The following is a 15,841-nucleotide window of genomic DNA, read 5'->3' as shown; positions in this document are numbered from 1 at the left end:
TTCAAAATGTGTCTATCATATTATATAAAATATTTGTGATTGGCGGAATGTGAATTAAGGAATTTATTTGGCACCAAGAATAATATGTATTAAATAAAAGTCAAGCGAATTTTCAAAATATAAGACTAAAAGCCATATTGTAATTCTTATATTATAACTGATTTTTTTTATTGTGAATTATCATTTTACTGACAGGAAACTTATATTGCAAGGATTAAATTGAAAAAAAAAATCCCTATTTTCTCATCCGTTTTATTTTATTTTGAAAATAAAATTTAAGTATAAAATCTTTGATTATACCAAAACTAAATTTAAACATGGTTTTAATATTTTTTTCCCATTATATTAAATTTAAAAAAATATATAATGACTTGGTGGGTGTTTGAATTAATTGGATTGCATTGCCATCTAATTAAAGGGGAAAACAAAGAAAGTTAGATTTGATTCTTATATATAGCAAAAAATATATATACGTTATTTGGACATGCCTAAGTAATTATATTAACGAAAAACATCCAGGTATGGTTATTATAAGCATTTAAAAATTTTCAAGTATAATCTCTTACCCTATATACCAATTTTTTGCTAGTTAGAGGAAGAATCTATCCTAAGGATATTTGGGGTTAAGTATATTAAAATTTTAAATTTATTAGTATCTTGACTCTCTCAAAATTTCATCATTTTTTTTCAATATAAAAAAATCACACTTAAATGAAAGTTTCTTTAATTAAAAAAAAATAGGTTAAAATTATATAGTCAGGTAAATTTTTGAAAAAGGAGGGAGGTGGTCATTTTTACTTCGAAAAATGGCTTTAAATACTAAACTCTATATTTAGTTTATAAATAATAGATTTTTATTATATTCGACTTTGATAAATAAAATTTACAAAAAAAAATTTCAATAATCAATAATTGATTGCACGTGTCAGCCTTTATAAATATTAATAAATAAATATATATATATGAAACAATTTTTTTTTAATAATAGATATTATATATACACATACTATTTAAAAAATAAACATATTCTAATTTTAATATGTAAAAAAATAAAATTTGACATTTATATAATTATATTGCAATTTATTTTTATTTTTAAGGTATAAATTATAAACATAAAATATTTCGTAATGATTCTGCATATTCGGGCCATTTCTTTCCGATCACTAGAAGAAGACTAAATTTAATAAAAATAAAGATTAAAAATTATAATATAAATATATTCGCCTGTCTCTTCAAAAAAATAATGAATATTTTATTTTATTTAAAAAAATCACATTTATTCATTATACCTATTTTTAAGTTGCTTCGAAACGTTTTGTAATATAAATGATATACTAGGAGAAACAGGTCACTAAAAAAGAAAGTCATTTCCTTCCTGCTTAATACATCCCATCAAGATATCCTCAATATCTGTATCCAAACCATAATAATCGAAAGAACAATTGAAATTATTGTTCGATGGCCCGCTAAAATTGGTAATATCGAAGTTTACGTTGTTCAGGTCATACACATCTGTGTTCTCTCCATCCTTTACCATTAATAGCTCCTCCAAATTCAGTTCATCATCATCTCTTTTAACATTGACCGAATCGGTGTGACCGTTGGGTTGGTTTTCATTTTGAGATTTGAGTGTTTGATCGGAACCTAAGATATCCTTGAGAAAATTGATGTATTCTATGGCTCCCTTGAGAGTATTCATGCGAGTAAACCTTTTCGGCTCGCTGGGCACCATACTGTTGAGCCGTGTGAATGCCTCGCCCATCATCGCTGTCCTTTTTCGCTCCCGCGCGTTGTTTCGAAATTTGAAGTTTTGTGGAGAGGGCATCATTTTGGTGGTAATTTTGTCTTTCTTGACTCGTTTAGCCCCACCTTTCGAGATAGAAGCGCTTTGGGGTAATATAGATGCAATCGAGGACTGGATCTCATCGTTTATATTTGTATCTTCTGTTGAATGGCTAAAGCTTCTTTCATTTTCGAACAGTTGAAGCCCTGTTCCTGCAGAGGTAGCATCGTAACAGTGCATAGTAGGAATTTGAATTATCATTATATGTTACTTCGTTTTATATAAAATATTATGCAAAAAAATTATAATTTTTTTTTAAAATTAAATAAAATAAAATACGAAATTAAAATTTTTTTTTAATAATAAATTTTTAAAATTGATTTATAAATTTTTTCTTTAATTTTTAAGACTTTATATACCTTTGGTCAAGATCGGTACAAGAAGAAAAACACATACTGTTTTAAATAATTTTTTATTTAATATTTTCTTTTGAGGTAAAAAAAAAATTTTTTGTCCAAACCCCAAACTGAATGACAATAAATTTAATATGATTTTCTGCAATATTTTTGTTTTTTATAATAATAATAATAATAAAAAACGGAATCTGAAAAATAAAATAAAAGGAGTTTCAAAAGAGATAATAGATTTATAATATGTAATATCATTATAAATTGTGTTTTTATTTTCTATTTTTTTTTTATTACCGGAGTAAAAATAATTAACCCATGTGTCAAGTAAACACTTATGTATTTTTTTTCGTTACGTAATTTTTTTCCTGAAAACTTGTTAATCTACAAGAATTAAGAATCATTTTTTTTACCTCATAATTATTGATTAAATATAAAACATGTAATAATAAATTATTATCAATTATTTTTATTAGGCTATCCTTTATACAAAATAAATGTCAATCGTAGATTTTAATTGACGGGGGAATGAATGTTATATTTAATAATAATGAAAAAAAAATTTTTTTTGGTAGAAATTAAGTTCCTCGACAGTTGGAATTAGAGGGAGAGAGTTTAAAAGCACTGAAAACGATCATCACCAGTGGTCTCTAATCATTTAGGTTATGTTGCAGAGTATTTATATTTTATTGGACAAAATATACCATTAATTAAGTCCGCCAAATCAAGAAAGATTAATGAGATAGTTTGGTAAAAAAAAAATCTCTTATTGATCCGGTTTATTTTTCACTTAAAAAACTAATTTTGGCGGGAAAGTGTTACAATATGTGTAGAATATACCTATGCTATAAATTTCAAATAATATTAATTCACAAATTAATTTTTTTTTTCATAAAATTTACTAAATATTGTTTTTCTTAAAAATATATATATTAAAAATTGAAATTTATAAGGTTAGGTATTCTACACATATTGATTTATACATTTTCTACAATTTCAGATTTTTTTAAAAAAAAATTTAAAAAATAGCTGTCCATAATTGATTTTAAGTTGGAAAAAAAAATAAAAATAATGAAATATAGGACAACGCCCATCTAAACGATCGACATTCCAATAAAACCAAATAACGATATGGTTGATCTGTCAACTAATAAATATTTTTTGTCTAAAATTTTTGAAGGTTTTATTACTCTATATAATAAAATAAATGGACGAAAAAATTAGAGAGTAGAAGGGGCCCCCTTCCCTGGACCTTAATTTATATACGCTCTATCTTTGGGACCGAAATAATTCGTAGTTTCCATATTTTAAATACATTTTAAATAATTATCTAATTTAGTGGCTTTGTTATTTCAAGATATAGTTGTTATTTTTTAAATTTTAATGACAACTTTTGCCAAAAGAATCACAAAAAAAAACTGAAAAAAAATTATTTTAAAATGGCACCAATATATTAATATACTAAAAACAGTTGGAACAAAAGTTTCTCGCATGATTATAGGTGAGTAGGGTTGTTAAGAGCCCGATTAGCCATAATAATAATTCAAGATTCGAGATTTGTAGAGGTCCAAACCTTTCTCACCATCTATGAGCAAAATCTCCCAGGCTTATACATAATATTATTTTGACTAAAATCTTAATCGGGTCATTTTTAATAATCGATCCGAATCGGGCTTTTTAAGAACCCTAGCGAGGGACATTTGCGATCCCAAGCTCCAAAATACCGTTATATAACTAAATAAAAATTCATTTTTCGCATTATACTTTAGGCCATAGGCGTAGCCAATATTTTCATAAAGAGGACGCACTATTAGATGAATTTTTTCCCTTTACGTTTTATTGGAGATCTATAGGTTCACTTATTGTAGACCCTTTGGCTATATTATATTATTTTAAAAATAATTTAGAGGTTTCACTTTTTTTATATATTAAAATGTTTTTTTTCATAAAAATTTTGAATTTTTGTCGTTAACTTTTACTGATTTTTCTTTCAAATTCTTCCTTATAGTGATATATTGTATACATTTTTTGGGGGAGAGGAGGGTAGAGAAGGGTGTAAGAGAGAAATTTTTATTATCTTAAAATGATATTTACGAGTATAGGAAATTTGCTATATGTGGGGTGGGGGATTTACCATTTCCCCCCTTGGTCACGCGCCTGTTTTCGGGTATGACCTAAATATATTTTTTAAACCCTAAAAATTTATATATTTTTATAATTTTATAAAATTACAAATGTCCAAAATCTTTCATTAAATTATGGTTTCAACTTCAGAGCTCAATTAAAATAAGTGTGGGCCATTTTATTCTGATTGTTTTCAAAATAAATAGCCTTCTCATGTTTTTTATACAGTGTATAATACTATATAAAAGGTAAAAATATGTCAGATGTGCTCTAATCACATTTAGGACTGCAATACGCATTGTGGCTTTACATAGTGACTATTTACTGACAAATTTTTGGTTTGAAATTGAGTAATTAAAACAATCTTAAGGCTATGTATTAGCAATCAGCAAAAGTAGGTCCGGTGTGAACCTAGCCCGGCCCAAAGGGGCTTCAGGCCAGGCCGGGCCTAATATTTTATAAAAAAAATTCTGGCCGGGTAGAGTCGGGCCTTGGAAACTTTTTTAAATATATCTGAATTTGTAAATTTTAGAATTTTTTATGTAAAATAAAAATATTGATTTTATTTATGGAAACTAGACGCAATATAACATATATCTTTAATTTTTGATAATTTTTAAAAAATTTAAATTATAATTTTAAAAAAAAATAATTTCTATATTTAAATAAATTCGGGCAGGGCCGGCAAATTATTTTGGGTTTGGGCCTAGCTAGCAGAACCTTTTTTTTTAAATTTGTGGCCAGGATTGAAAAATTAGGCCCTATGCAGATCACTACTATGTAACTTCCTACTTCGTCTTAATTTTGTTTCTTACTTCTGAAATATATTAGGAAAAACAGCCTGGATACTATGTTTGCCTTTTGTTTAAGATATATAGATTTTTAGATAAGAGGTATTGATATTATTAAAATATGCTTAAAAGTGTAACTTATTCCCATTTTATTAATTTCTAAAAAATCACTATTTATACAACTATTCAGAATCTTGAAAAGAAATAAGGGTTATAAACATTTTAATATAATAAACACATATAAATAAAAGCGCCTAAAAAGCAAAAGGGAAACTCAGTAATTCCAATTAATATATCACTTGCTTTTACATTCTATAAAAATATTAATTAAATAAGGATGGAATATTATATATTTTCCTTTTCAATACAATATTAATTTTATCGAAAAAATATATTTCGGGGAAGGGTGAGCCATACCAGGGAATGTGGATCAAAAACTTTGAATATAAAAATCATATTATATTAATTTATAAGGGATTCAATTAGTTTTAAAATTTATTGTTTCGTCAAGAGCTCTCAAGAAGAAAAATTATTTTTGATCAAATTTTACCTAAAAATGACAAATATTTCATTTGTAAAAATAACTTTTATATGTAAACATTTTATCATTTTCGTACATTAAAAGTCTTTCAAGGTGAAAAATCACAAATTTAAAAAAAAAAAATTCTTAAGAGATTATTGGTCAAAGAATTTTTTAAACCTTTTTTTAAACTCTGATTTCCGTCTCATAATGAATTATAAAAGTGGCTTGTAAATGGCTCGTTTCAACTTCTAAAAAGAAGCCCCAACCCCTAACTCTCTTTATACAATTTTATTTTAAAGAATATAGCTCTTATTTTGCTCATAATAAAATTTTTAATCTACCAAACAGGGCATCAATCAATATTTCACTTTACTTCGGATCTTCCGGCTGCCCTAAAATGTAGCCTTTGCGTGTCTTTGAAAGATTTTAATTCCCAAAATCCCTACTCGATGGTTTACAAATTAGTGGTTTGGTTCTTATTTACTTTTAAAACTATAAGTTTTTCCGTGTTAATAATAGTTTTATTATTGAATTATGAAACCTGTCTCTGTTTGTATAGAATTGAAAAGCATGCATATATATTTCGAAAATATAAGAAGTTATATTAAAAATAAAACCATATATATTCTTGTTATAATTAAAGTATGGATTAGTTTATTATTTAGTAAAATTGGCTTTGTTTTTGATTTTTTTTAAAATTTATTCTTAAAAAAAAACATAAAAACAACTATTGCAGCACAACGAATGTTATTAGGTGGATAAATGCATGTGGTCTTTATTCGTAAATTATCTTATATAACAAAATGTTTTGCCAAATGCTTCTCTTACCCTCTCCGCATATTAGCACATTTATTTTGTTTTAAAAAAAATATGTAGATTACATGATGCTTATAATTAAAAATAAAAGGAGGCACATGTTACTGAGTGAAGAAAACCCGCATAATAAAATTTTATACATATAATTTATGTATAGTATAGTTATAATTGTCTAAAAAACAATTTTTTTTAATAGGACATATAATATAATATTAACACATTCAAAACTTTAAAATATGGCCCTACTAAGAAGCATATATCAATATTATTTATTAAAAATTTAAAAAAAACAAAAAAAACAAATAAAAAATTAACCAAAGATCAAATATGTGAAATGTGATATTATTTTCAAAACTAACTCAACTAAAAATTGTCACAAAACATGAATCCACTTACTTTATAATGTATTATTTATTTATTTTTACTATTCTAACATCCTCCTAATTTGAAGTTGTATTGGTCGGGATTTTTTAATTTAAAATATTTTTTTTTAAAAAAAAACGGAAATAAGGTGTTTTGAAAAGAATTTATATATATATAATTTTATTAATTATTAATTATATACAATTTCCGTTCACCTTTTATATATTATGTAACTTGTTGTATAATGTCATAATTAATAAGATTAGTCTAATTATTTATTTATTTTGAAAATCAAAATATTGATTTTAAATTTTCGGGGTTAGACTTGATGGGTTAAAAGTGTAAAAGGTATATTATTTTTTTTGTTTTAAAATGAATTGTCGGTATATTATATAATATTGAATTGAATAACTTATAAGATATAAAATATATTTAATATAATGCTAAATTATAATTTTAATCCGATATTATTTTTATACCCTATACTATATATATAAATGATAATTTTGGTGGTATAAACTTGCAAATATTTGGGTTCTAGTCTTTCTTTCTTTCTGTTAGATGGCAAGGCATATATGTGCATAATATAGCAAACATATTAAAAACACATCTAAAATTTTATTGAATAAAAATTGACGATTTATGGAAGGAATTGCATTAAATTACAAACGAAAACTCGATCTAGGCAGCATGCACAGCTATAATAGGATTTATTTCTTTGCACAATTCACATATATAACCATTCCGAAACCTTGTATCAGTGGCGTATCCAAGATTTTATTTTGAAGTGGGGATGGGGGGGGGGGTCAAATTTTTCTAAAAATATTAGGAGTTAAATTATACTAATAACTAGTATATTCATAATTTTGAGGACAACAGATTTTAATAAATGTTTTTAGACTGAATGATATTAGATTTTTATATTAAATATAGGAAAGAAAAGTTTTACAAAAAAATAAAATCGTTGTACATTTTGTTGTTTTACATAGTGTTAAAATCCCATTTATAAATTAAAAAAATATTATTTCGGTAAGGAGAAGGTTAAATGTTCGGTTGAGTGTTGTTAAAAGCCACTTTTAAAAGGAGCGCGCTAACATTACTTTAACCTGTCAAAACCAGGTAGCACACTCTATTACCTACCGCTACTATTTTTTTTAAAATAAATTTTACATAAATCTTTTTTATTATAATGTAAAAAGATCAAAATTGATAAATTTAACTAAAATTATTGTGGTATTTTTCAATCTTTCAATCTCTTCGAAACAATCTGCATGAACATTCTTAAAAAATTAAAATATGATTAGAATTTAAAAATGAATGCTGTTTTTAGATATTTTTTAAGGTTATAACTGCTCGAATTTAGAAGATATTACTTTTTTTACTGAACATATGCAATAACCCGAATTTGATTTTTCATACATTTTAAAATACTTTTGAAATTTTTGGAAATGGAAATTTATTAAAGTTTTCAAAAACTCTATTTTTATTTCTTGTGTTTCCACTTCATTTTATATTACGAATTTCGAAAATAAAAATTAAATTCCAAAATTAAATGATAAAATTATATTTCATAATGAAATTATATTTTAATTTTCGTGTTTAGAGTTATATTTTTAGAAAGTAACGCGCTAACTCGATGTCTATTTTTAAAAAAAGTAACCAGCATTAGCTGTAGCCACCAACTAAGATATATCGCGCTTTAACAATTCTGGATGAACACCCCCCTAAAATAAGTCAATGCTTTATATATATACGTTGGATCAATTCTTCTCCATTTGCAATTTTGATTACACACTACGCTGAAACATTCTTTTTTTTTCTATCTTCCCTTCGCCTATATTTTCATTTCTTTTTTAATAAGAAGAAAATAAGGTTATTTTCTTAGCCCTTTTACTTTTTCTATCACTTGACCTCGTTATAGTGAACTTTAAGTCGCTTTAACAGCTTTTCTATACAAGCTTGATATTTCTAAACAAAACTAATGTCGGTATGTTATATTACTTATATAATATATACTGGTAAATTTTGAACAATTTAGTTAATTATTTTATTACAGATCAAAAATAAAGTAATTGTTTGAGGAGGATGATGAAAATTCTACGACTCTTGTTTGTGAAATGTAAATAATCAAAATTTTAATTTAATTATAAAATACATTTTTTCAAATTTCATTGCCTTTAATTTTGTATACAATTAAATAGAGAATTATTAAAAAAATATATATATTATTGGCATTATTCATCGACCTTTATTAGTATTTATTGGCGCTTATTATTACTCATTGTCGCTCATTGGCACTTATTAGCCATTGGCGCGGTACCTCTTAGACGAAAAAGCTATAGGCGATAAAACTATAGATGAAAAAATCTTAGACGAAAAAGCTATAGGTAAAATAGGTACTTATTGGCATTAGCATTTATTAGCACTGCTTGAACAAAGATATAGACAAAGGGTCTATAGGAGAAATAGTTAATTGGCCCTTATTAGCGTTTATTGACGCTTCTTAGGCAAAAAGCTATAAACAAAATATCTTTAGACTAAACGCACTCCAACCGTCTATCCATAATGGCAGAGTCTCTTTGATAAATTTAAAAAAAAACGCAGCACTTATTATGCTTTTTTATATCTGAGTGGGTTAAATAATTATTCAGAATTTTTGAAGGGCTCTTCAAATCTTTCAGGAGGCTCGAATCCCTGTACGCTATCCCCTAGTGACACTACTGCCTTTTTGGGTAGCAAATCGTAATAGAAACAGTGGTATTACATTTTTTTAAAATATTTTAAGGATTTGAATATAATTTAAAAAAAACCAATGATGTAAAGACTTAATATGGCATTAATAAGGTGAAAAGTAATCTAAATGTGTCACTAGTTAGGAACAAAACATGAGTGACTGACAATGCCAGGTTAAATTGGATTTTTATCAGGGAGCAGCGAATATTAATTGTGAGCGGTGACTAAACATAGGACAAAATATTACGAAATTTGGTGAGTAGTAAAAAGGTTTACAAATTGAATATGAAAAAATTGGTCAGGCAAATGTATTCAGGAATTTAGGAATAGGAACATAAGTTTTAGAGCAATGGTAAAATAGATGGTAACTTAAATAAGTGAGCGAATATATCCCAGATTAAATGGAGGCAGAAATAAAATTTTTATTGGATAAACGTCTCTTACAATAAAATCTAGAGTTTATGGTAGGATTTAAAGACCAGCAAATTTATAAAGATGGGAATGTTAAATTATGCAGAAAATAAAGAAGTGGGAGTGAGGTAAATCGAGGGACCATAGTAGAAACTATGAAATTCCTGAAAATATAGTGAGTTATGAATATAAAAAGAAAATAAGGAACAGATTACAGTATTTTAAACACATGAGAAAAAGGCCCAGAGCGGTTTTATGATAAAAATTAAGAGATTTGGTGATAGAATGGAGGATAAGAATATGGAGAACGGTCAAAAAATATAGAAACTTGATAATATTCAGAATTTAGATTAAAGCCAAAAATGGCACATGACATAAAATAATGGGAAAAAAATCGAATACTTAGGGGAAATATTTAACTCTTCTAGAATAAATGGGTCTCCAATAGGTGAACCCAAGATTTTTATATGAAGGCAAGGCACTATTAAGCAAGTTTTCTCTCCATAAATTTATTAGATGTCTTTAGATCGATTTATTATAGGCCTTTGGTTATGTTATATTTTTATAAAAATAATCGAAATATGAATGCATCTTAAATTTATGAAAACAAAATGAAATTAAAAATTTAGCCGATGCTTAATATAAGCTAAACATTTTAACAATATAAGATTTTGGCAATGATTACATATTTACACAATCATTTTTGCAACAAATAAAGGTTCTGGCCAGGGGTTCGAACCGAACCGAACCGAACCTCAAAACCGGAATGAACCGTTATGATTTTCTGAACCGTAACCTTAACCGAACCGTTATGAAGAAAATATTAAAAGAGCGAACCGAACCGTTATAAATATTTTGAACCGGTTTAAACCGGTTCAAAACGGTTTTAAAAATAATTAATTTTAAATTATTAACCTAAATTTAAAATTTTAATTTTCCTTGGGGGCATTTTTTAAATTGGTGATTTCTTTTCAAATTAAATATTTCTATATTATCAACATTATATATCAAATAAAATATTTTTATATTATCAACATTATATATCAAATAATACCAGGTTTGTTGTTTTTTCTTTAAATACTTAATTTATATAGATTAGACAATTTATCTGTTAATTAAATAAGATATCTTAAAATAATTAGTGACATATTAAAAGCTTTATATCCAGCTTATGTTTTGACAAAATATTTACAAAGTGAACAATTGACAATGGGCGATTTTTATGCTGCGTGGATCAAATGTCTCATGCAAACGAGTAAAGTAGACACTCCATTTGCCAGACTTTTAGTTTCTACGATGAAAGCACGAGAAATAAATTTCAAAAATGAAGTTTTTTGCTCTGCTATTTATCTCGACCCTAGATATAATGTATTTTTAACTTTTGAAGAAAGAGAGATCGCCAGAAAACATCTTTGTAAAACTTGGAACTTGATACAAAATCTAAATAATCAGAATATTGAAATTCTAAATACTATGCCTACGTGTTCGTATTCGAAGGATAATTTAGATGATGATTTTGAAGATTTATTAAAGTCGCATGAAAGTCTTAATAAGAATAATTCTCAGGGCATCGAAAATTATAATAAATGTATAGAAATAGAATATATAATTCGGTCATTTGATAATATAGAGATATTAGAAAAAGATACTAATCTTTTGAATTATTGGGAAAATGTAAAAAATAGTATGCCAGAACTTTATAAGTTAGCTATAACTGTGCTAGCAGTTCCAGCTATGCAGGTCTCCGTATAAAGAGCATTTTCAAGCCTTAAGTTTATACTCTCTGCGCAGAGAACTAAATTAAATCCTGAAATATTAGAAAATATTTAGTTATCCGTTCGAATTCTCTTTTTAAACCTAAATAGTATAGTATACATATTATTTTATTCATTATTGTATTTACGCATGTTTGTTTTTATCTTATTTATTTATGAAATAAAAAAAAACTAATTTGTCTAATTTATATTTCCTAAATTTAATAAAAATATCTATTAGATTATCATGGATAAATTAAATAAGAAATTATAAACTAAAAAGATTTTTCTCTAAAATTAATATATACATGGTTAATGATTAATTTTTTTTAAAATTAAATTTATAAAAACCGGAACAAACCGAAAAGAACCGTTATAAATTATAAACCGAACCGAACCGATATGATTTTTTTTTAAAAAACCGAAATGGAACAAAACCTTTATAAAATTTTAAACTAAAAACCGGAACGAACCGAACCGTTATACAAAACGGTTCGAAACCCTGGTTCTGGCTTTAGAGTTATGAGGTAATTATAAAATTATGGATAAAAAAAATATCGAATTATTCTAATGCATACAAAGTGTTGGGGAATATAATTAAAATAGAAAAATATCGATATTATTTTTTTAGATCATAGTTAATAAAATAGTTTTCGCTATTTTAATTGTTTTCTCCTTGATAGGATTTGGAACCATGAACGAAATTATTACAAATACCCAACTAAAAATTGTAAATGAGATAATTGCATATAATAGTTAAACATTTTGTAAGATGTTGTGTACGAATAACAAATCAAACATTTTCACGACTAATGTGCTAGTGCCACCGCGGAGAGCAATTAATTAATTTCTGGCTTAATGGAAAGCCATGCAAGGTAGAATATGATTAGGATGCATAATCGATGATCATAAATAATGATATTTGGATATCAATAATAATGTTTGTAACGTTATTTTTAAAAAGTAATTAGTTATAGTTACTTTAAAAAGCCTTGTTCATAACTAACACACCTCTGAAAAACTTTGATTAGGTTCCCGTTGGCCAATCCAAATCTACCTAAGATGTGGGGAGGGGGGGGGAGTAGTAGTACCTAGATATTTTTAAAGGGGGATAAGCTACCAGTAGAGTAAATTTATTGGAGGGTTTTCAATTAAATTTTTAGAAGAAATAGGGAAAATTATATTGCTGTAAATTTATTTAATACTCTTATTATATCTAATAAAATATATACTTATTGCTAAACATTGTCCAAATCTATATTGTCTATAATAATAGTTATTATTTTTTAAAAACTTATTTCTGGATAAAATTCAGCTATATTATAATTAAGGGTTATACATTCTGTCAGCAAACTCATATTTATGCCAAACAATATGCTATAATAATGCCTTGACTGTAAATAAAAGGTTTCTATTTTAATTCTTCCAAAAAATACTTTTATATTCACAATTTTATTTTTTTAATAGTATGCAGTCGAGTGTATTCAAAATTTAAGTTATCTTTTTAAAACCATTTTAATTAAAAACTTGTATGGGGCGGAAATTATTTTAAGGGGTAGGTATAGGTTTTTAATGGGTGGGGGGAGTTGTCCATAGTCAATATTCTGTCATGTAGAGACTTGCCAACCTTACGATTACAAATATAGCTATTTATTTTGAAGATGTTTATCAGTGTTGATCAGGGCCGTAGCCAGGAATTTTCACTTAGGGGGGCCAAATGCTTACTGGGAGGGGCACTATTTTTTTAAAATCAAACAAATAATTGCGCATTCATATAAATTTTTTCCCATTTTTATTAAAAATTTAATAACAAAATAATACTATAATATGAATATACAAAACAAAATAATACTATAATATGCATACACAAAACAAAATATTATTATAATAGAATACGGCGATTTTTATTTTTAAATTTTAATATAAATGAACTAAAAGATAAATTCTGCTTTATTCTTTTTTCATACGCCATTAATACTAAATTTTGTTTACGTTTATCCTTCATAGACTCTCTACTGCTCGATAAAACTCTCTTTAATGTAGAGAACGAGGCCTCACAAGAAGCCGTTTATTGCTGCTGAGTAGCATTTATATAATTCTTTAAATGCATGATTATATTTTTTTTTATACATAATATGTAAGATATTATCAAAATTATGGTTTTCTTTAGCTTCCGAAGCTAGCAATCCTTTTGCTATCTTCATTTCATGATGCAGTGTTTCCAATGGGGCCATTTTATCTGATAAAAAATAATCAGGGTCAAGGGGGGGGGGGCAATGTTTTAAAAGATGAAAAAAGATTAAAATCATCTTCTGTAAATCGGTCTAATCAGTTTCTGAAATTTCTGATGTAGTATTACTAGTAGTTTGTAGAGGTGATGTTGCTTGTTTAACTTTAACTTAAAATAAGAGTTAATAACTGATTGTTTCTTCATAATTTTAAAATAAACGCTGTTAAATAAAATAACTGGTTATATATTATAATATAAATGTGATACCTATAGAGAATGTTATACACAACAAAAACAAATGAAAAAAAAATGAATGAATGATAATTTAATATTGGGTAAAAATAAAAATAAAACTGGATAGAAAAAAATTTACAAAGTAGACATGTTTGTAGAATAAATATTCAAAATTTATTTTAAAAATATAAAAATAATCAATTCTAAATAGACATGTATAAAAATAATCAATTCTAAAAAAAAATTTCAAATTTTGGGGGGCCAGAAAAATTATTGGGGGCCACTTTTGGGGGCCAAAGATTTTTCTGGGGGCCAGGTTTGGGGGCCAAAAATTCCCCGTGGCTACTGCCCTGGTGTTGATTAATTGTATATTATATTATTCTGTTTGGAAGATAATATAGGGATTTTAAGATAGTAGTAGATAAGAATTAAAGATATTTATTTAGATGGGAATAAAATAATGATCTTTGTCACAATTTATAAGTATACTATATATATATATAAATAAATATAAATATCTTTATAAATATAAATTTTAATATAAATAAAAATATAAATATTAATATAAATATAAATATAAATATAAATATAAATACAAATATAAATATAAATATAAATATAAATATAAATATAAATATAAATATAAATATAAATATAAATATAAATATAAATATAAATATAAATATAAATATAAATATAAATATAAATATAAATATAAATATAAATATAAATATAAATATAAATATAAATATAAATATAAATATAAATATAAATATAAATATAAATATACATATAAATATAAATATAAATATACATATAAATATAAATATAAATATAAAAATATAAATATAAATATAAATATCTTTATAAATATAAATTTTAATATAAATAAAAATATAAATATTAATATAAATATAAATATAAATATCTTTATAAATATAAATTTTAATATAAATAAAAATATTAATATAAATATAAATATAAATATAAATATAAATATAAATATCTTTATAAATATAAATTTTAATATAAATAAAAATATAAATATAAATATAAATATACATATAAATATAAATATAAATATAAATATAAATATAAATATAAATATAAATATAAATATAAATATAAATATAAATATAAATATAAATATAAATATAAATATAAATAAAATAAAATATAAATATAAATATACATATAAATATAAATATAAATATAAATATAAATATAAATATAAATACAAATATAAATACAAATATAAATACAAATATAAATATAAATATAAATATAAATATACATATAAATATACATATAAATATAAATATAAATATAAATTTTAATATAAATAAAAAAATAAATATAAATATTAATATAAATATAAATATACATATAAATATAAATATAAATATAAATATAAATATAAATATAAATATAAATATAAATATAAATATAAATATAAATACAAATATAAATATAAATATAAATATACATATAAATATACATATAAATATACATATAAATATACATATAAATATACATATAAATATAAATATAAATTTTAATATAAATAAAAAAATAAATATAAATATTAATATAAATATTAATATAAATATAAATATAAATATAAATATAAATATAAATATACATATAAATATAAATATAAATATAAATA

General features: G+C 24.4%; 1 protein-coding gene across 1 annotated transcript; it reads right to left on the bottom strand.

Moving 5' to 3' along the window:
- Positions 1–1,354: 1,354 nt before the first annotated feature.
- On the bottom strand, positions 1,355–2,047 carry LOC135924455 (uncharacterized). Its single transcript, XM_065459512.1, has one exon. The coding sequence runs from the start codon at positions 2,045–2,047 to the stop codon at positions 1,355–1,357; it is 693 nt and encodes a 230-aa protein (XP_065315584.1).
- Positions 2,048–15,841: the final 13,794 nt, after the last annotated feature.

Source organism: Gordionus sp. m RMFG-2023, chromosome 2 (assembly GCF_954871325.1).
Source record: "Gordionus sp. m RMFG-2023 chromosome 2, tfGorSpeb1-WG-v2, whole genome shotgun sequence".
Lineage (NCBI taxonomy): Eukaryota > Metazoa > Nematomorpha > Gordioida > Chordodea > Parachordodidae > Gordionus > Gordionus sp. m RMFG-2023.
This window is presented reverse-complemented; position numbering and strand designations above follow the sequence as displayed.